This window comes from Neodiprion pinetum, chromosome 1 (assembly GCF_021155775.2).
Source record: "Neodiprion pinetum isolate iyNeoPine1 chromosome 1, iyNeoPine1.2, whole genome shotgun sequence".
NCBI classification, from domain to species: Eukaryota; Metazoa; Arthropoda; class Insecta; order Hymenoptera; family Diprionidae; genus Neodiprion; species Neodiprion pinetum.
In genome coordinates, this window is record NC_060232.1 from 24,563,690 (window position 1) to 24,585,655 (window position 21,966).

Below are 21,966 nucleotides of genomic sequence, written 5' to 3' on the forward strand. Positions count from 1 at the left end.
TTCTGCGCTTTTAAAATTTTATTAAACATATACATATGTCATATAACAGTATCTGCAAATAGTTGTCCTAGATTTGCCTTTGAATTAGTTTATGAATTGTGTCTTTACTCTGGTTTTTATAACAATATTCGATTTTCTTTCATGTACCAGGCGTACTAGTTCAGACTGTCAAGTCGTGTCTTCCGAATATGACAACTCCAGTCACGAAGCAACACCCGATCATACGCTCACCGAACTAACAGAAACGTCACTGATGCAACAACATTCGAAGTTGAGCCAGCAAAATTCTCTGGACAAGATTGCTGACAGTAGTGGGCCCCAAACGATTGCAGATTTACAACAGAAGCTAGTACAGTTAACAAGCCAACCTTCCGAATCTCTGAGCATAGGAACCCCTCCAATAAGTCATCCTGCTACACCTCATTCTCACCAAACAGCAGGCGGATACGACACATACATGCATACCCTGCAGCAAAAATTGGCCAACATTGGCATGCCTGTTGCTAGTCATTCCTTAGTAAGTATCAACTAGTAGTCGGTACGTTTATGATATTTATTTAATGTGGTTGTCAAGTATTGTGTGCAGTTTATGTAAACTCTTACCAAGGTTTCCATGTAATCTGAATCCTGAGATATCCGGAAAAGATCTTATTCCTTGATGAAACTCAGAAAAGTTGAATTTCATGTAAAATTGATTACCATGTTACACATTCTTATAATTTTCATTTCTTTTCTTGAAATTTTCGTAGCAGTTATATATTTTTTTTTATTTCTAATTCTTACATGGAATTATCCGTGATTTATGATAGATAAAATCAACAAAGGCACACCATCTTTTCTATTTTTTCCTTAAGTTTTATTTTATTCGTGATTTAAATTTATGTGAACCCAGTCAAAATGATCTGCGTTCGTTCTTGCTATTCAGTCTTTCAAAGTTAAAAACATGGTTCAGAGTAAATAAATATTTATCCGATAAAAAAGTATCGACAGACACTTCTATGTTGCATAAAACCGAAAGCGACTGTTTTTCTTAATGAAAGTCATCAGTTTTTCATCATTACCATGAACAAACCACAAAAGAAAGACTTTCATAGAAATGTCTTATTAATAAATCACTGCTTCTTTAATCAGCATGTGATGTAAATGAATACTACAGATTTGCAAAATTGAAATCGTATCATTGGAAAACCAGGAAATGTTAGGAAATTTTAATACAGAAAATTAGTGGCAATCTTAAGTCTCTTCATAATCGCTTGCAAGCCCATAAATTTGTAAAGTATCTGCTGTTGGTTTTAGAAAAAGATTTACTAGATATCACATTTTTCCGAAACTTTACGGTTTCAATAGTTGAAGAATTTCTAACCCAGCATGTAATTCAGGTACAGCTGTGAGGATAATAGATTAAAAACTTATCTTTGTTTACTAAAAACTTGTTCAAAGTAATAAATCATATGGAGTCTGTAATTCTCTAAATACTGATAAAAATTGGACAACTTGTAATTAACAAATGGTTCTTCTTCAACTCAGGGAACTTTGTCTCCACAAACAACAGTACATTCAACGATAGCTGCCTTCATTCCTCATGCTGCATTCAGTGATGTAAGTAATGTTGGCATACCTGTGGAAGGAGTTTTTTATAGCCAAGAACCATCGATCGCTGTATCTGCAACCACACAACTAGTGAGTGAATAATGAATATAATATTTTTTTACAACAGCTATATATTTCTATTAGTTTACCTAGAAAATGGCTGCTATTTTTCAATCATAAATTTTCTGAGACTAGTAATGTATAGTCATGTGCCATGTGGACAGCGACATATAATATTCATCGTGTAAGTCAGGCTTCAAACCAAGGGATTCAATTTGTTTGTCTTCCAAATACATATAACAATGATAATTACTTCAACATACTGCCGTTTTGATATGATATTAAAAGTTATTAAAGAATACAAATCAGAAACGTAATACAAAACCTGAAATTACAAGAATATATGATAAGGTTATTGTGGTCAAGAATATCTTTTAAGTGCATAAATATGCGGTGAAGGCTGAGAAAAAGTTTAATTTCTTGAAAAGTAGAGTGACGCTCTAAATTGATGCAGACCTTAAAGAATTACATAGAAAAATTTCAACTGATAATGTGTTTAGTTTATATAGAAAACTCTAGGTGTGACATGGTTAGGTAAAGTCATTACTCCGAGACTTGACAGATTGTTAAACTTCTCAGTTATCTGACATACTCTGTGATTGGAGCGTGCTTTCTATAATAAATCAGTCGCATGGCATCATGTACAAACTCCAAATATGCGTATAAGAAGTTGGGCATGTTGAATACTTTGATTTCATTTTTTACATCGATTTTATCATGATTGGTAGATGGGATAGAGAGGCCTATGTACAAATATAATCGTAGCTTTTTATCTATCATTGCCTCGATGAACAAAACTTTGTATCACAGTTAATTATACAGTATATCAATTTATTTAACATCGTACGTGCGATAACTGAGTTCACAAAAATTAGCAGTAAATTGTTTGCAATAATAGCAGACTATGCATTTGATTTGAGATTCTCCTGTGTAGGACATTTAGATAAGTAAGAGATCTAAAAAATGTTTAAAAAAATTACTCTCAAAAATTAAACACAGAACTCGGAGTGTACGACCGATAGCCCATTGATTACGGGAGGTTCAGAAGCAATGTCACCAAGTAAGGAGAATGTCAAAATACGTTCTCAAAGGCCAGGATCTCGTTTACAAGAATTGGAGCAAGAATTGGCAAAGATTCATCATAGAAGTCCATTGATAACTTCTTCGCCTTCACAACCTTCTACACCTCCTGTGCCCACGGGACAAATATTTCCTACACAACAAACACAGCTCGCTGCCGTTCACCCTGTACCTATTGCTGCTATTTCACCAAGCGTCATCAATTCTAACTCGGGTTCCAATACCCCTATCAATTTGGAACAAACTATCGATAATGCTCCTGAGGCAAGTAGATATTTATTGTTGTGCGTAAGTGTTCTATGTGAGACAGAATATTAATGACTCAGTGAAATGTTAAGGATTTTAACCTTGAAAAGTTCAAAATAATGATATTCCTTGATAGTATAAAATTTCTTGATAGTAGTAGCAATTGCATGAAATTCATTCATTCGCATCTGAAGACAGAAAAATTTATCAAAGTTTTCCTAAAAATATTTTAAAGTTTAATTTAAATTTACTTTACAGCAAGCGATATCAGATCAACCAGTAAGAAAAATATCGAGATTCATGGTATCTAAAGTAGCTGGGCCACCTCCTGTTGATGCTGTACCAACTAGTCAGCAACAAACATCGTTGACAAGTTCTGACCAACATAGACAACAGCAGGAGGAAATGATGACTAGGCGTGCCGGCCGATTTAGCGTAACTACTCATCATATGGAAGAGATGCAGTGTAAGTACGAATTGATCTTACATAAAAATAAGGCTATCCTTTATTTCTACTTGTAAATGTATTGTATCAAATCTGAGCTTAACCCCCTCAAAATTTACAATTGATCTAACCCATCTAACAAGGTATAACATCCTGGTTTTTCGAATTTTGTAAATCAGCTCGAGTTTATCTAGTTGAATGTAGAAGTTCCAATGAGATCGTTTTCTTCGTAGAGGAACATTCCAAAATATTATACTTCCATTGATGATTACTTATATTATCTTGGATCGTTGTACCAGTTCGTGTTGTCTAATTTCAAGAATATCACAGTACCATACCTATACATATTCAGAAAGAATAACGTATAATAAAGTACATTGGAAGTATGATTTGTTTCTGATTTTTTATAGGTACAGGTATACCAGTTCAAGTGCTTCATAGCAGAGAAGGCTCCTTACCGCCTACTTCTTCCGCCTCATCCATCGGCACCCTAACGACTGAGGTAACCTTTTTATTTGCTTTCTTATTAAATTCATATTTTCTTAATTGTAAATTATCGATGGACCCACAATATTTATTGCTCTTTAACAAAGTGTTGTGTTGTGCATTTTGTAAATTACTAATTTGAAAGGTAATCATGTATGGCATGGTAGTAATGTTTTGGTATTAATTTATTTAATTTCAATTGTCAACTGAATTCTTCGTACCAACTAATATAGATACCAAAGAGTCATAAAATTTTGACTATTACGCATAATACTAGAATATTTTTAGTTAGGTTCTCTTGTGCTATAGAATCATAGATATTGTACTTGTGATTTTCCGTCAATGAAATTACAATGAACAATACACAAGTGAATTAAAAATCGTCCTAAAAGAAAATACTGTCTCAGTACCATGGGCCGAAATATCAGTATTTTTACGGTAATCTGAGATGTTTTGTTGATTACTGTTACATACTGCCACCGCTACTACTATTCCGACTACTACTTCTATTACTACGAGTAAATATATGTGACACAAATGGAACTATATGTCCAGCTAGAAATCAGCGATATTATCATCAAAGTTTTTGAATGATATTGATTTGAAAATATTCTTTTAATTTGTTATGCCGTACAACTGCAGCACTTTTTCTTGTTCCAATATTTGACAATCGCGTGAAACGCTTCACTTCTATCTTGTTCTTCTATCAATAGACAACTTTGAATAGGTCCCTACATTCTTTTTTGGCATATTTTTTTATTACAATATGTTTGGGGTCTATTTTTTGGGGCTCTGTAGTCTCCAGGCAGATTGGTGGACTCTCTGAGGGTGAGCAGTGAAAGTTTGATGGTAGCTACGCCGCCGGGCACCAAAAGCTTTCCCTCCTCCTATTCTTCATCTTTTACCTCTGACTTGTCTTCCCATTATAATTACCAAAGCCCTATTTCCAAAAAACAGTATAGTTTACCTACATCACCAAAAACCGATTTTAGACTTCCCGTATTTCAACCTCAACAACGTAATACACACACCTTTCCGCAGACAACCCTAAACACACAAGGTCAAAAAAATGCCTCAATTCATAACGCGATATATTCTACTCAATCTCTAGACCAACAAATTCAAAATATATTTTTGTTAAAACCCCCTCCGGGCTCAAAGCAGCATGTGATACCACGAGATGCTGTTAAAAACGCGCATGATTCTTTCACTCAATGTTCATCTCCTCAAACTCAGCCACAAAAAGATATCCCGCACGATCCTCTGAACCTTGGAGCACAAGCTGAAAATTTGTCGCCCATCACGAATCGACTCCAGGATAATACTCTGCAACATCCTTTGCAAAATCAGGTACAGCAACAGTTACCATTGACAATGCGACAACAGCAATTTCAGAATGTAAATACTGAGCAAAACGCCTCACTGCATGTTAATAATGCACAAAAAAATTTGGGATCAATACATAAAATTAATCATCATCAAACGCCAATTATCAGTGCCACCTATCAAAGTTATCATCCTAATGGAATCTTGAATCAGATACAAAACGTACAAGCTTCTGGGTCATACAATGCACATAGTACATCCACTGTGTCAAATGTACCATTCCAGGGCACTCTTAGTATGCACCAAAATAATGGAGGCGCTACTTTAGGTACACAAGAAGCACGAAATTTTCAAAGCAATCATCGTATAAAGATAAATCCATCAGATTTTATTCAAAAGCCTATTACTTTTTCAAACATCCAAACCAATATTGCGATGCCTGCAAGCAGTATGATAGCTGATAAAAATTCGATGGATGATATTACAACTAGATTTCAATTCGGTTTTCATTCCTTAGACATTAGCAAATCTAATGAAACACAGATTGGCAAAGATATCGAAGGTACATCTCAAAACTGTCATGAGTCATTGAACTCTGACTCCACTAAAAGTGCATTTCTTGATCATTTTTTACCTCTGAAGAGAAGTTTAATCAGTGAAAAAGTATTACCTGGCTTAGAAAATAATTCTACATTCTTCAATTTTGCTTCGAATTTGACTACTGGGATACCTAATAGCAAAACTGCAAGCAAAACGTCAGCTTTAAATGCAAATACTAACATACCGACCTCAGCTTATTGCACCCCTAAAAATCGGACCACCATATTGGAACCACTGTGCAAAAGTGACTTAAACTCTTTGTCAGTACAGTTTTCCAGTAAGTCAACAGTAAATATACATCAAGAAGAAAGCATATCTCGTGACATGAATTCTATCCCTCTAAACGAAAATCAAACGCATAAGAGATTTGCAAAAATTCGACAGCCTGTATACAGTATGAAAAATTTTGGCGACACAGTGTCGTCATCATCGACTGAGTCAAATAGGTCTTATCTGAAACCAATATTCGTAACTGAATGCTATGACAAAGAACCTACTGTATCCCAGGGAAAAGAAATTGGGTTTTTCCCAAAGATAATACCCGGAATGTCATTAAGATCGCAGCATGTTATCGATTATAACAAGAATGCGACAATTAAAAATTATGGTATGTCTAGTACTTACTTTAAACCAAAGTCAAAACAGGCTTATGAGCAATATCGTGTAAAATATGCTAACGAGCAACATATTAGAAATATAAACACTGTTAGGTGCAGCAAAAGATTTGCTGATTCTGTTACTGATTTAAGAACCACTTCACCTCTCTCACATGAAAATAGGTACATTGAAAAATTAACACAAGAGTCGAGATCCCCAAGAAGAAATAACCGGCTGCAGGAATTTACTAAAAAAACCAACTCGGAATCAGACTTAAGATCTCCAAATTTTTTCACGTCAATTAAACAAGATCTTCCGGAAGCAATCAACAAAACACACGATATCGGTGATTCTAGAAGAGCATCCAATTCAATTTCCGATCTCAGATGTTTTGGTAGGCAACCTGTCGGTTCTGGAAGACCTGGAGTGATATCTAAAGAACTGAGAAATTCAAAATTCGCTCATTCCACAAGCGATTTGTCACCAAATGAACCATGTTTATCAAATGTATTCACGAAATTAAATTCACACAATTTTGTAAGCGACGAAACCGCAAACCTAAAGGAAAATAATCGTCTTGCCAGATCAATGATCGATTTAAGATTGTCTGAGCCAAATGATCCAAGTTTGTGTAATTACTGTAATACACCAGTTATTCCAGACATAAACAAATACCGAAGTAGAAAGCAATTTGTCAAGTATGGTGAGAAGCAAATTGAAAATTCAAGGATTTCAAAATTGGAAAGACAATTATCTGGTGGGCCAATAAGACTTCGAAGAAAATCAGTACTTGTTTGCGATTTATTTGAGAAAAGCAATGACTATGAAGAGAGAGCACTTAAGCGTAGAAAGTGTTCTAATACTCCACTCCCTGATTACGTCCGCCACAGAATCAGGCCAGTAAAACGTACACATAGTTACAAGTTATGTGAAGATGAACATTACCTCACGATTCTTGAGCAATTAAGAAAACACCATGATCCTTTTTTGCAAGAAACTCTACAACAGGAGTTGGGACTTCCAACGAATCATTTGAGCTCTGATTGCAAATGTAATACATCACCTGAACTTCACAGGAGAAACAGTCCATCATTGATGAGATCTTCACGTTACGAACGGCAAAATACCGTTTACCTAAACCATTTGATCCATGAACCCAGACACTTACTCAAAGCCAAATTAAAACAAGCTAAAAGTTTAATTAATTTGAGTCCTGGATACATTGATTCGTCGAAAAATTGCGAAAACAGAGTTAATAATCCCAGAACGATGTTTGAGAGAAACATCGGTGCAAATCATGTATATCACACAATACACGCAGGAATGAAAGTTCCTAATTTTTCAGCATTACTCAACTCGCAAAATACATACAATTCAGATATTATAAACGGTGATTGTGATCTTGAAATATCAAGTAACGATGGATACGGTACTTCAAATCATAAGTTTTTACAAAAAATTGGTAATAACGAAAGACAAGTATATTCAATAAGTAAAAAAGCTAGAAACGAATCTTTACATCCGTTGAACGTGTGGCAGACTGAGCAAAATGTTAACATAGAAAAAGAAGCAGATGCATTATTTGATAGTAATGATGGTGAATTCTTTCTGAAATCCAGGAACAGTTTTAACTTGTTAGATGTACCGCAAAATGGACCAATAACATCAAAAAGTTTTTTTGGATCCGGAGATTATAGTACAAACTTAGAAATGTTGGACATCAAGAAGGAAAAAGAAAATGATCTACATAGATATTGTTATTCTCCAGGAAGTAGTTCACTATGCTCAAACACATCCTTTCCCAGGTACAATTTAGAGAAAATCAGGTTTTTGCAACATCAGTTCCAAAACACAACTCCACCTTTAGTAACTGAGAATAATACTCTTATTCCTAATTATAAATCTATGGTGTCCGGCACAACTGCCTCGCAACGGGCAGCACAACCACATCAGAATCATGTGGTGCATAGGGTAAGACCACCAAGGCTTAAAAGAGAAAATATTGAAACTACATATCATGCGCCATATTTCTAATGAAAAACAGATTTCTCAAGTGACATAGTGCGAATATTAAAATTGGAGGTTCACTGCCACTTTTCAATAAGTTACATGTTAAAAGTTTAGACATAGCAATAACGTAAACACTGTATATAATAATTACAACATAAAATATTGTATTAGTTGGAAAAGTTTTCAGTCTCGGTAATGCAATATCAATAGTACTTGACTGAAAGAAGTCTGAGATATTTCCATCATTTATTATAAATATGGCCCAGAATATGTTATGATCAAACATGGAACGGTGATGCTAAATACTCGTGTGATCCTTTGTGGTGAAGGGTGCGATCTGTATACGTTTAACTGTCAGAATATTCATGTGTTATTCCTTAGCCAAAGTCATCTATAACAATATTTCCCAACCTTCCCTTTGTGGCAGCTCTCAACAAATTTCAATGGAAAAACTGTAAATCACTTTAACCGAATTACTTTTTGGATGAGATGACATTTTTTAAATCTGTAATGAGGTTCATTTATGTATTCATTAACTAGGGTAAATTATAATTTAGTATTGCAAAAATCAGTGACTGGAAAATATCGACTTTGATTATTTTTAGATTAAAAATAGAATGCAAGTAAGCGTATCATCGATATACTTTTTTATCGTAGACAGATGATGAGAATTTTTGTAATAGTGCAACAATAATATGGGGTTTCAGATTTAACTCATATTTTCTATTATACTAATTTAACGCTTACAATTATTCATATCTCTGTAACTTGTGCACAGCAATCAACTTGCAATAAGTCCACGTGTACAGAGAAGACAACATCGAAATATTCGTTCTAATGACATTGTAGAAATTTACACATGGCATGCTATTTATCAACTTATTTGCTTATATAGAGCTTAGCAACATTGCGTCTTTCTTTACTTTTAGTCACTTGTATAATTTCTCACAGAATATCATACCATTCCCGCATCTTTTATGCTTCGATAAAAACAGCTTACTTCAACTATAAATTACATCATTAAACAATTGTAAATTGAACAACACATCCAGCCCTATTATAACAATCCAATTTTTAAATTACTGCTTACTAGATGAAAAATTTATGAATTGTGTAGTCAAGTACCGTTACGATACACTTCACAAACTATGTTGGTGTAGCAAATGATTTCTCGATCAAGTTACATGTTACATATTTATATTTATTTATAATTTGATAGAAAAAGAGACAAGGGGTAGGTGAAATGGAGTGAAGTATACATCGGGACAGTGATTATTTGATTGACAAAAATATTGAAACCAGATTAAGAATCGTTAAGTAGATGAATATTCAAGAACTGACAAATGAAAAACTGGACATGTCTTCGAATTGAGTCAGATTTGTTGGGATCACCAGTATACATATCTTTCTATCTGTGGCTGAATGTGTTCATATTAAGCAGCTATCACAAATGGGTATCTTATAATATCTGTGGTGTTAGGTAAAGGAGCAAGTATTGAGAGAGAATGACGGAGTCGTGAAGATTTCGTTTGCCGGTTAATAGTTACAATTCAGATGAAATTTTCCGAATTATCTTACACTGTCTCTGCTATGAGTTTCAATCTTACTCAAACATATAATATTTTTTCCATATCTCATACTGTATAACTTACTCAAACTTGCTCGATATTCAAATTGCAACTTATGATGTGATTTCGATTCATAATTGCAACACAGCATTTGATCTTTATGTGAAATTATGTATTGTTAATGTTTCAGTCTGAAAAAGATGAGAAGAATCAAGTGTTGACACCTAGCGAGGAGTATCAGCTTCTTATTAAAAGGTATGCCTTCAACGTGCATTCAATACAATACTAAATGTTTCTACTATTGTAAGTATATTTGTATATTAACGCTTATTCTATGTACAGGCAAACAACAGAGTTAGAAACCTTGCAGCGCAGACACAGAGAAGAATTAGAAAGATTCCAACAACAACAGTTACAATTATTAATTCAGCAACAGCAACAGGCCAGCGCCTTGCATCAACACCAACATCATCCCCTGCTCTACCACACAGTTGCCTCAACAGTTGCAGGTTGGTATGAGGTTGACATAAACTTTTGAAATTGAAAACTTGACATTCAGATTTAGGTGAATATTAGACTGGTCCAAATAAATCGACTATTTTTTTTTTTTTCAAAGTCACTTGTTTAATAATTGTAGGAAGAGAAAATAAGACGCCTGCTATAATTTGAGTCCTCAATATTAATATTTAGTGGTTCCTGAAAGCAATTTTTCATTTTCCATTTAATTAACACTATAAAATAATTTTAGTTATTTCTGAATTTTGTAGCACAGTAACGAGGCATTCGACATAAGTATCTGCTACATATTTTTGTAGGGAATTGAATACTCTACGAAAAAGGTCTCTTCTAATTTGTTGATAGCTAAACTCTGTCAAAAGTTATTCAAGGTTAAAGTTGAAATCATGTAAAAATTCACTTTTTTCGAAATGAACGGCAAAAACACTAACTTATCGCAAAATATGGTTTTTTTTTGTAAAGCATTTCAATCGCTATAAAATCCTGTCATTCAACTAATTTTCAACTTAAACAAATTTATTTTTTGCTAAACAAAAAGGTGCTTTTAACGTGGAATATATTCTCCGATTTCCCTAACACTTACAAATACTCACCCATGTGCTCTAGACCTCGGTTTTACTCTAGAAGAGCTACGCACAAGCATTAACAAATGTAAGCTTAACAAATCACCCGATCTAGACTCCATTAGCAATGACTCTGAAAGAATTACCAGAAAACTGGACCCAATATCTTCTTTTGCTATTCAATAAGATCTGGGAATCCGAAGTAATACCGGCGGACTGGGCAAGCATTGTTATGATCATGATGTACAAAAAAAGAGACATCTCTGCTCCAGCAAACTATAGCGGAATCGCTCTAATTAATAGTATCGTGAAAATCTTCACGCAAATACTCCACCTCAGATTAAGAAAATGGGCAAATGAAGCTAAAATCATCCCTGAAAAGCAAGCCGGATTCTGCAAAGGCAAAAGCTGCGTTGATAATGTTTTCCTGCTTTTCAAGCGCTATTGCAGATGCAGCTTCGGTTTTCGAAGATTGTCGCGTGCGCACTCTTTATAGATTTTTAACGTGACTTTGACTCTGTGCCTCATGCTAAGCTTTGGTCAAAGTTCAGGTATCCCAGTTGCAGTGTCAAATTCATACGATTAATGAAAAACTTTTACGAGAACGTTGCAATGCATGTCAGAGTCAACAGAATACTGTCAAAACCTATTCCAATTACCGTTGGAGTGCTGCAGGATGAAATCCTAAGCCCTTTACTTTTTAACCTATATGTGTGACCTGGTACAGTTCTATATATCCGACAATATGGAAGGTCTGAGCCTTGGGGGAGCCAATGAAACTATCATGCTTCTGTACACCAACAACATTATGCCAACAAAACCAAGGTAATTGTGTGCAGAATTTCGGGTCGTAGCAGAAAATCCGACAAGGATTCCCATGCCAAGGCGCCAAACTAGAAGTTCTCAAATCGTACGAATGAACGGTGTACCCTTCAGCTGCATGCTCCAGGGGGCTTTGGTGATATCTGATGCCTCCAGAAGATGCAGGCAGGTTTCAGGAACTGTACTGCCAATACTATCGCGGTTAAAAGCAAACTCTCTTGACAGAGTAAGACCAAAATGTGCGGCAGCATAGCCCATTCAACTCTCCTTTACCTTGCCCACCTATAGGGACTGAAAGAAGATTGCATGGAAAAACTTGAAACGGCACACTTGTACTTCTACAAGCAGTTACTTCATCTGCCCAGATGCACACCTAACTGTGCACTACGACTGGAGCTTGATCTGTTGCACATGTCTCTCGAAATATTTAAGTCAGCTTATAATTGGGTCAACATGATCCTAGAAATGCTAGACACGAGACTACCCAAAGTATATCTTTTTCGACTTATTACTTTAAGCAACACTGGCCTTAACTCAAACAAGCTTAACTGGACTTAACAGCTAAAAGAAATCCTGCAACTCATAAATGAGGACGACATTCTTGACAACCTATCGCCATCCCACTGGAAAGACATCAAAATCACAATCACGGAAAAATTCCGGGCCTACTTGCAAAATAAAGACCTGATCAGGTATGCCCAATCGAGCTCTTGCCCCAGACCATTCTTCACAGATCCAGATTTGATGCTCTTCCCGGTTCGCTTACTATTCGGACTGTGACACCTGCTGCTGCCCCGAATACAGATGAAACTTGTAAACCACTTCACCTGCAACATCTCAGTGAACTAGTTAATAACCAAGCTGTTTCCAAGCCACTCATGTCGTTTTTGCTACAGTTTTGCAACAGCGTCTGTTGAGCATTTTCTTTTGGAATGTTCCCATTTCTTAAGGGGGGGGTAAGGTTAATTCGGTGAAAAAAAAGCATGTTTTTAAGATTTTTTTTTGGCAATACAGATGGTGTTAGTTTATTCAGGCAATCCATACATGATAATGTAACATTTGAAACAATATTTCCCTAAATTTTCATTGCAAAATATCAAAAATTGAGCGACTGACGATGAATCTCCGGAGGCGCCTCGAGAAAAAGTTGTTTTGCGGTGCCCATCATAACTCGCAACCAAATCATGTGAAACGAAAAAATCAAAATGCATTTGTTAAAGGAGATGTTTGTCGAGGTATTCACGGGAGGATTTTTTTTTTTTTTCGATTTTTCGATTTTTCGTAGCACTTGGAAGCCAAAAACCAGATTTTCGCTAAAAAAAACGTCTAATTTGTTGTTGTAAAATTGATAATTATTGAAAAAAAAAAAAAAGCTCCCGACAATACCTGGTGAATAATGTGAAAAAACACTGTGCAAAATTTCAAAACGATTGGTCCAGTAGATTTTTAGTTATGGTGGGCACGGACTCCAAAAATGACAAGTCTCAGAAAAACGCTTTAGAGTTTTGCGTACTGAAAAATTCAACATAAAATTCGATAATTTTTTTATACTCCCACAGAGTCGTCGATGCCAGGTCCGTAGAGCAAAAGGCTTCCATCAAGATGGTCTAGAGCATCTTTTTGCATTTGTCTACGCAAAACTCTTTCTTCTTTACTGTCACGCGCTGCTTGCTCCTCTGCTCTACTAATTCGCAACTCGTCAGCTTGTCGTGCCCATTCGTGAGAACTTGGCCCTGTCGGGATGTGCATCTCTTGCATAAAGGCCAGCAAGGCAAAAGAACCTTCATTGAAAGTACATGCAGCTACATGAGCTGCAATTTCAACGATTGTAGCGGTGCCACTGACAGACTTTGGCTAATTTTTCGGGGCATTTTTCGATGTACGAACACGAACGATAACAAAGTAACACTTTCGATGTACGAATTGAAGGAAAACAGAGTCAAAATTTTAGCGTCACTTGTTACTGCTCAGCACGGCGTACAGTGTTTAACTGATGTATATACCATGCCTCGAATATTCTTGACTCTACCTGAACAGACCCGTTTGGTTTTAATTGGGCCGGGTGAGCGCGTCGCGTAACTGTCGGTCAGGTATAAAACCTCATCCCGGAGCAACGGACGCTTACTCATAACTTCCTCAATTTTGCTTCAATCGACTTGAAATTTTAACACAATATTCTTGACATATTGTGCAATCAATTAGAAAAATAAAAAAAAATTGAAAAAAAAAAAATTTAATACCTTACCCCCCCCTTAAACCCAAGAACAAAATTACTTCGGATATCGCCCGACGACACTAACAGATTGAACTTTATGCTAATACTAGATGATCACTCACTTACCGGCTCTAAGTCATTTTTCAATTTCCTCTTGAAATATACTAATATTTTGAACCGGAACACGTAGCCCATGTGCTGTCTCTACTGCTGGAGTTATACATACACTTAATAAATTTACATTTTTCTTTACGATAGGCAATTCAACTACTTCTCTTTATAGCTTTTACTCAAGTTTTCTCTAACCATCTTAGGCGAAACCTCAATTGTACGTAATACGTTTTAATATAATGAAATTTGACAGTGTATTAAAGACTATGCGTCTTACAAACTCTCTTAAATAAATTATACAAAGTGGAATATATTATTGCTTGCGTTTGCTCAAGTCGGAAATTAATTGAATGACATGTTTTATAGCTATAGAAATGCAAATTGTGTATCAGAAATTTATATACATTGCCTCGTTGCTGATCTACAAAATTCAGAAATAACAAAAATTATTTTCTCGTTTTCATGAAATGGGAAATAGAAAATTGCGTTCATAAACCACTAAATATTAATATCAAAGGCTCAAATTATAACAAGCGTCTTATTTTCTTTTCCTACAACTATTAAACACATGACTTTAAAAAGAATTGTCGATTTTTTTGGACCAGTCTAGTGAATATAGCATTTCATCAAGAATTACTAAATATGGAACTTTGTAGCGAGACCCTATGCTTTTGTTTTGCTTGTCGATTTAAAAAAATTTCGGTTCTACTTTGAAAACAGATACATTTTACCTTTGAAATTGTAGCATAAAAGCTTCTGGTCAATTATTTTTGTCTATGAATATTTGTATTGCTTTTTATAACTTCATTTCTTTTAAATTTGACATAATAAATTTACGCAAGTTTTCAAAATTAGTACATACACACATATTTACTACAATACGTTTAATTTCTGTGCCTTTTTTACTGGCCTTGAGATTGAACAGACGGTCACACACAGTATAAAGGGTATGATAGCACTTAACCATTTCTTTATCTTACGTTTATGAAATACTAATAAGGTATATACGAACTACGCCATATTCATTTTGTTGCATGACAATACTTGTTTTCGCTTGTGTATTTTATTACAAACCTTAGTAAAGATAATGTAGAAACTTTTAAAATGATATTTTATGTATATAACATAGGGTGTTTCTTTTGGAAGCAACATCATCTATTCTTTCCCATCTCAAAAACTATTTCTTGATATGAAAAAAAATTTCTGCTGATAGCTATCTCTTGAATCCAATTTTGAAGAGGAAGGTGTAGTTCTTTTTAAATCGTTACCACTCAATCACATTGTGTGGAGAATTAAATTCTGTATAAGAGTGTCCTCTCAGTGATATCAGTATACACACTGAATTAATTGTTGCAATATTCTCAGTGTCCCACAAATCATTATTTTTTATACTAAAATACATAAAGTATAATTTTACGTTTGACCACTTACTTGAAAAATATGTGCTCTACGTCCACATTTAAGAGGTGATTTCGCTTCACAATATTTTCAAAATATGATAAATTATTCATGACCTTTTGCCCATCAACCGTGGGTATAAAAGTTTATTTATCATCAGGTCAGTTAAAGAATTACCAATCTTTTACACAAGATATGTTATATACGCATATGTTGCGATAATTTCAGTTTTTATTTCTAATGAAACCATACAATTCAATTTCTTTCAGGGCAAACAAGATCGACCGGGATGGAAGATTATTTAATGTTCAGTACTGCGCCTCAGACACCACTACAAAAAATGCCTGGCCAATCATTAGATACCGAAGAAACTTTGAGGCTAGCTATGCAAAAGCTGAACCAAACCCCGCAATCTTCTCAACAACAAGCTACCAATATTCCACATGCTTATGTTATCCCTATACCGGTTATGCCTACTGAGAATGTGCAAAATATGACACAACATTCAAGTAATTATACCAGTGCGACAAATGCCAACGAAACATTAGAAACAATTGGCTCAACAAACGGTCCAACTACTTTGAATCCTGCACGTTATCAGTTTGCACCAATTATACCGGATGGAGCCAATTTCAGTGGACCTATGTCTGGTAGTTTGGTAGCTCCAACTCCCATATCTGGTTCTACTGCTAACAGTGGTTACCTCCATTATCATCAGGGACCAACATTGGCAAATTTTCAAACATTTGGGTATACCCCTCATGGCGGATTCTTCCTACCAGCAGGTTACCGATTGATCTACGCCCCTACCAGTAGTCCTCAGTCTCAGCCTGCCACGCCCGCCACTCCACATTTGGGTAATTCACATAACGGCACACCACCAGGTGAACCCCAGCATTGTTCCGAATACAATACGACTCTGCAACCCGACCAGTAATCCAAAATATCAAATTTCTTAGCTTTCAGTCAATATAACTAATTTGCTATTCAATATTACTATCACGTTATTAATATATTGTCATTTATTATTATTGCCATTAGAAAACTATCATTATGATACAATGTTCATGTGTAATATTGTATCATACAATAAGGATATATGTGTGCATGCAAGTAGGCAAGCAAGCATATATGTACATAGATTTGTTGGTTCGTTGTGGCGTACGATTGTTGATTTACACGCGCGTGATTGTGACTTGTAAAATATGACCATACGAATCATAATATATGGGGTATTCAGAGAATTTCTACCTAAGATTTCTACTGCATCACTCAATGGTTGTACCAGAGACATTGCCTCATTAGAGTGTATGAAAACAGTATAAGAATCAGCATTTATGGTATTAGTAATTTTTGATCGACAGCTAAACGTTTGATTTGACATCACCTACTTATATCCCTAAAAGTGTTGAATGGTTCACAGGAGTTACTGGGGCAGTGATTATTTTTGACCGTTTTTTTGTTTTGGACCTAGCAACCAAAGCACAGGGTAAATCAATGCGTTGTGCATGTTTGATCATGTTGAGATTATATTAAGTCAGTATGGTCTCTGGTATGGATGTTAAAGACTTACAATTAAAGAGCAGCTTCCACGTGGTAGATATGAAGTATAAAGAATGGATTTATGTGAACGAAAAACATGATTGATTTAGTCACTGTTACGCTTTCATGTAATCATTTTAGCCAATTTGAATACTACAATGAATAATAAGTTATTACCCCGCTGGCTATGCCATATCTTATCTATCACTCAACCTCTGTTATTTTTACTCTCAGTGTGTTAGTTTTAAAGAGTTACTTCTTTTTGTTACTATAATATATCTTACTTGAAACGTTTCAGTTGCATTATTATATCGCAGTGTGCAGAGTTCTGTAACATTAGAACATCATATTCTAACTTCAATCCCAATAATTGCACTCAATCCTAATATTTCTTTCAGAAATAAAAATTAATTATTATTTTTTTTTTTGCACAAGTAAGTCAGAAATATTTTCAACTCCCTAATGAACACCTTACTCATTTCACTAATAAAAATAATGTTTAAACTCCAATTAGTAGGAATGTAGTTAATCAAATTATAAAAAATTCTATAAACTTATTGAATTGGAGTAAACTTGACCAATGTAATATCTAAATGATAATACAAAGATCATATACCACCATTATAGGCCACAATTTTGATAAACTATAAGCAAGTATTAGGTGTACACTTACCATGAAGTGAGCATCTTTCTCACGTCCAGATACCTATTCGTTTTCTAGCAATATCTTATTTCAAGTGGAGTATAAAGATGGACGACAGTATGGGCTGTAGAAAATTGATTATACTAGATGCTGCATATTGAACAGAAAATGCTAATTTGTTCTCATACTTTGCACATATTTTGGCTTTCAATAATTCTCGTAAACGACCCAAAGTAGAGAACAAATTATTATGACGTATCACTTTGAATGGTACTACTCAATGAAAATTTGCCTAATTATCATATCTTTTGAGTAAGTTTGAAATATTATTCAGCACACTGTGTAATTATGCCGAATTGTTTCAACATAAATCCCTACAGGTTATCTTTGCAGTGGTTTTGCGTGTGTCCCACTAGTAATATCGACATATTGATATAAAGTAAAATATTGTTATTTCGATTAGTTTATTCCTTGTATATTTTAAGATAATTTTTTTTTAAGTTTTACACTACCTTGCATAGGCTTTTTAATAATCTACAACTACCAAGAATTTAATGGATAACGAAACCTGAATATATTGTGTAATTGTATAGGAAATTAAATGAAACGCCATGAAAGCTTGACGGAGGCTGGGCATTGGTATAGATAGATATTTAAATTAGGTTGCAAAGTTTCAAATAAGTTGCGAATACTGTGTGTTAAAAATTTAAATTATTCAAATGAAAATGATGAATCTAAAGTGCAAAAGCTGCTCCGAATCCAGCTTTGCTTATAGCCGAGTGTTGCTCATTGCTATTTTGAATCATAAATTTGTTAAAAATGAAGCGTAATGAAATGCTGTAGTGAAACTCTGCAACCTCTAAATCAAAACGTTCACTCCAAAAATGAATGAATATTTATGGTATAACAACTGCAGTATTAAATTATTGGATTCACGTTCTTTCCACATACTTATGAGTGTAATCTCGCTACAAACAATCTTCCACATTAACAAAAAGAGGAAGTTCTTGAATAAAAGGTGCAGTATTGCTCTAAGGAGTTGAATATCATATTACAACAATAGTACAGTGCGGTCTTCGTATTAAATTATAATTCGCGTTCGGATTTACCCGTCGACTTTTCTTATATTTTCCTTTTTTTTCTTTATATACGTAAAAAATGAATATACTAAGACATTAATTATATGATTGAAATTACCTTTCGTCAGACATACTATTAATTGATATTAAAATTCAACTATAGTTTTTTTCATCTTATTGAAAGTAATTTGATCTTCATAATCAATTGGAGTTTCGAAATCTGCTAAAAACTACAAAGAAAATAAAAGAAAAAATTGAATGGATTCCACAATTGACAATGAATACTAAATTAAAATTGCAACAGGTGGGCGCGGGACACCAGTGAATATACCTACTTCACGTAAAAATTTTAGCGCAATAAGCTTCAAAGAGGATGCACATCTTTTTCAAACTCTTACGCTTTACAAATAGCTTTGCCAGCTTAAAAATTTTACGAATACGCCGTTTCGAAATTGAAATGATTGAGAAAGTGATGATTGGAGTATAAAAATTTAATAACTGTGAGAGAAGTAGTTGATATTAATATTGGTCTAAAAATCTATCACCTACTTTAATCCGTTTTTATTTAAAGTTTCTATTACTTGAACATCGATGTATGATTTTACTATGCGGTATAGTGGGTACATTTGATTTATAATCAATGGAAAAATTTCTGAATTTATTAATGAAATGCAGCGAATGCATATCAAATATTCTATAATGTACGTCGAGAACGATCAAAATTTATGATCAATTAACTTCAATTGGAAACATTGCACATCTGTAGTACACATATGTATTTGGAAATACACGAATTTTGGATTTCGATTATTTATAGAACAATGCACTCTATTGCTTGCCAAAAATATTCAACACAAAGCTTATCTTGATTCTAACAATACTAATCTTGATTGCATAACGGAAAAATGAAACTATCAATTAATAATAAGAAAAATCAATAAACTGAGTTGTACAGTAACTATAGAATAATTAAGCTAAGCTTTATCCAATCAGTGGATTTCATAACAAAAAAATTAATAAAATAAAATTATATAATGATTAGGCAAAAAAAAAAAACTCATTTTAAACAATTAACTAAATATATGTAAATTAATGTCTCTTGTGCCGGATGGGAAGTTTCTAGTTAGAGGATTGATGAAGAGTTGAGCAAGTTAATTCACAAAGACTGATTAGGTAAAAAAAAATCAGTGATTTAAGGAACGAAATGTTATTTGAAAAAAAAAAGAAAATAAAAATAGAAAATAACAGATATCGGTGTATGAGAATAAATATTTTGATGTTTTGATAGCTAAATATTTCATATGCCGGTATGTATAGCAGTTGTAAGGTATTGGGTGTGACAGAGGATACTAACAGCTTAAGGCATGTGATTTACGATTAAACAAACCTATTGAAAGACATTCGCCGTCAGTTGGTAATTATTTTTTAAATCGAAAGCTTTGTTACAGCTAAGATAAAAGAAATTAATGAAAAAATCAATAGATAAACAAATGAAAATAGCAGTGTTGTAATAACAGTACAATAATAATAATAATGGTAATAGTAGCGCTGTAATTGAAAAATCTGCCAATGAATTTCAATTTTAAGATGTACAACTCACTCGGTTTTCGATTGAAACAACACTCGTTATCTCCGATTCTGTAAACAGTTTAAGTTTTCATTGGACTCGTTGAAAGTTCATTTTTTATTATATCTGTAAATATTTTTAAGTGTATGATTACATATTAGGTATATGTTACTATCAAAGACAAGATGCAATTGATAAAATACATAATATTATTTGAATTCTATCGTATACAAAAAATTTAGAAAGTTAGAATTGGCGCGTAACGAAAATACATGCACATATGAAACGTGCGTACATATATGAAACATATATTTATACGTTTTGTTAGTATAAAGGTATTGATAATTTCAAAAAGTAGATTTATCAATAAAAAAACTTTTAGGCTCTCAAGTTTAGGTATATGCTGATCTACATCATATGGCTAGTAGTGGAGGTTTGCAAGCAGCTGCACATGAACGAGATACACTTACCTAGGCGCGAATTCAGTGGCTATTCAAAGCTTGACCGTGCAAAATTTTTCAAATATTTCCGTACCAAATAGATCGAAGGGAATTAAACTAATTTAATTCAGTATTCCAATTTTACCTCTCGTTTTTCAAGATTGATAATCACTAATTTATGAAGACTACTTCTCCCGATTAACTTCATCAAAATAATGATAAAAATACATTGTCAATGTATATTTTGATTTGACTCCAAGAGAAGATTGTAACATTTATTCAGAATAAATTACTAACTTGTAAGAGATAGTGAAACTCTCCACTCCTAATATAAGGCCGATTATACTAAATTTACCGTAAAATTTATCTCTGGATATGAATTCATTATATGTAGCAGTTACGACAACTAAAAATCACTGTTACTTATGAATTTATGAATCTTGTAAAAAAACAAAAGAACGATCATTATATATATTATGCGTTGTCTAAATTATTATTAATGTATAGTATAAAAAGAATAGTTTGGTACTATAATTAATAAATCAATCAGAATCAATCAACAATTGAGCCACAAATGAGTAATGGAGCATTGAAAATAGATAATTCCTAAAAAGAATATACATATTGGAAATTTCTGGTCAAAGAGGCTATAATACAGCGGTATTACAAGACCTAGAGTCGCCTTGAATAGCTCTAGCGGCCTGTTTTCCAAATATTCCCTGTACAAATGTTTCAATGAATCTAATCGAATTATCTTTTGCAATACTATGAGTAGATCTGTAATAATGACGTACTTATAAGCACATTGTAACTGCACCGAAGTTTGTGGATCTCTAATTGTCAGGTGTGTAGGTATAATCACTTTCACTGATAAATAGTCAAAAAGACCAAATTGAAAGGTTTCGAAAAAAACAAAAACAGTAATAATTTAAAATTTGAAAATCGTGTATAGAATGAAAATTAAAATAATGGGTCGATGGAAGCTGTGGCAAATGTGTAAATCCCCAAGTAATAACGAAATGAATGATTAAAGTTAACACAAAGAAAGTATTGATATAATAC

At 33.9% G+C, this 21,966-nt stretch overlaps 1 protein-coding gene across 12 annotated transcripts in view; it reads left to right on the top strand.

The window, feature by feature from the left end:
• The window catches only part of Wnk (Wnk kinase), a 46,280-nt gene extending 26,327 nt beyond the window's left edge, over window positions 1–19,953 (top strand). For 10 of the 12 annotated variants that reach the window (XM_069138006.1, XM_069138002.1, XM_069137998.1 and 7 more), the window contains 9 exons: window positions 151–517; window positions 1,528–1,680; window positions 2,650–2,998; window positions 3,239–3,442; window positions 3,832–3,923; window positions 4,706–5,257; window positions 10,199–10,263; window positions 10,351–10,517; window positions 15,903–19,953. In XM_069138006.1, the coding sequence (XP_068994107.1) occupies window positions 151–517; window positions 1,528–1,680; window positions 2,650–2,998; window positions 3,239–3,442; window positions 3,832–3,923; window positions 4,706–5,257; window positions 10,199–10,263; window positions 10,351–10,517; window positions 15,903–16,570 (2,617 nt within the window). In that variant the 3' untranslated portion in view covers window positions 16,571–19,953. The remainder of the gene's footprint in view (window positions 1–150; window positions 518–1,527; window positions 1,681–2,649; window positions 2,999–3,238; window positions 3,443–3,831; window positions 3,924–4,705; window positions 5,258–10,198; window positions 10,264–10,350; window positions 10,518–15,902) is intronic. The other 2 variants (XM_069138020.1, XM_069138025.1) reach the window with 2 other exon arrangements.
• Window positions 19,954–21,966: the final 2,013 nt, after the last annotated feature.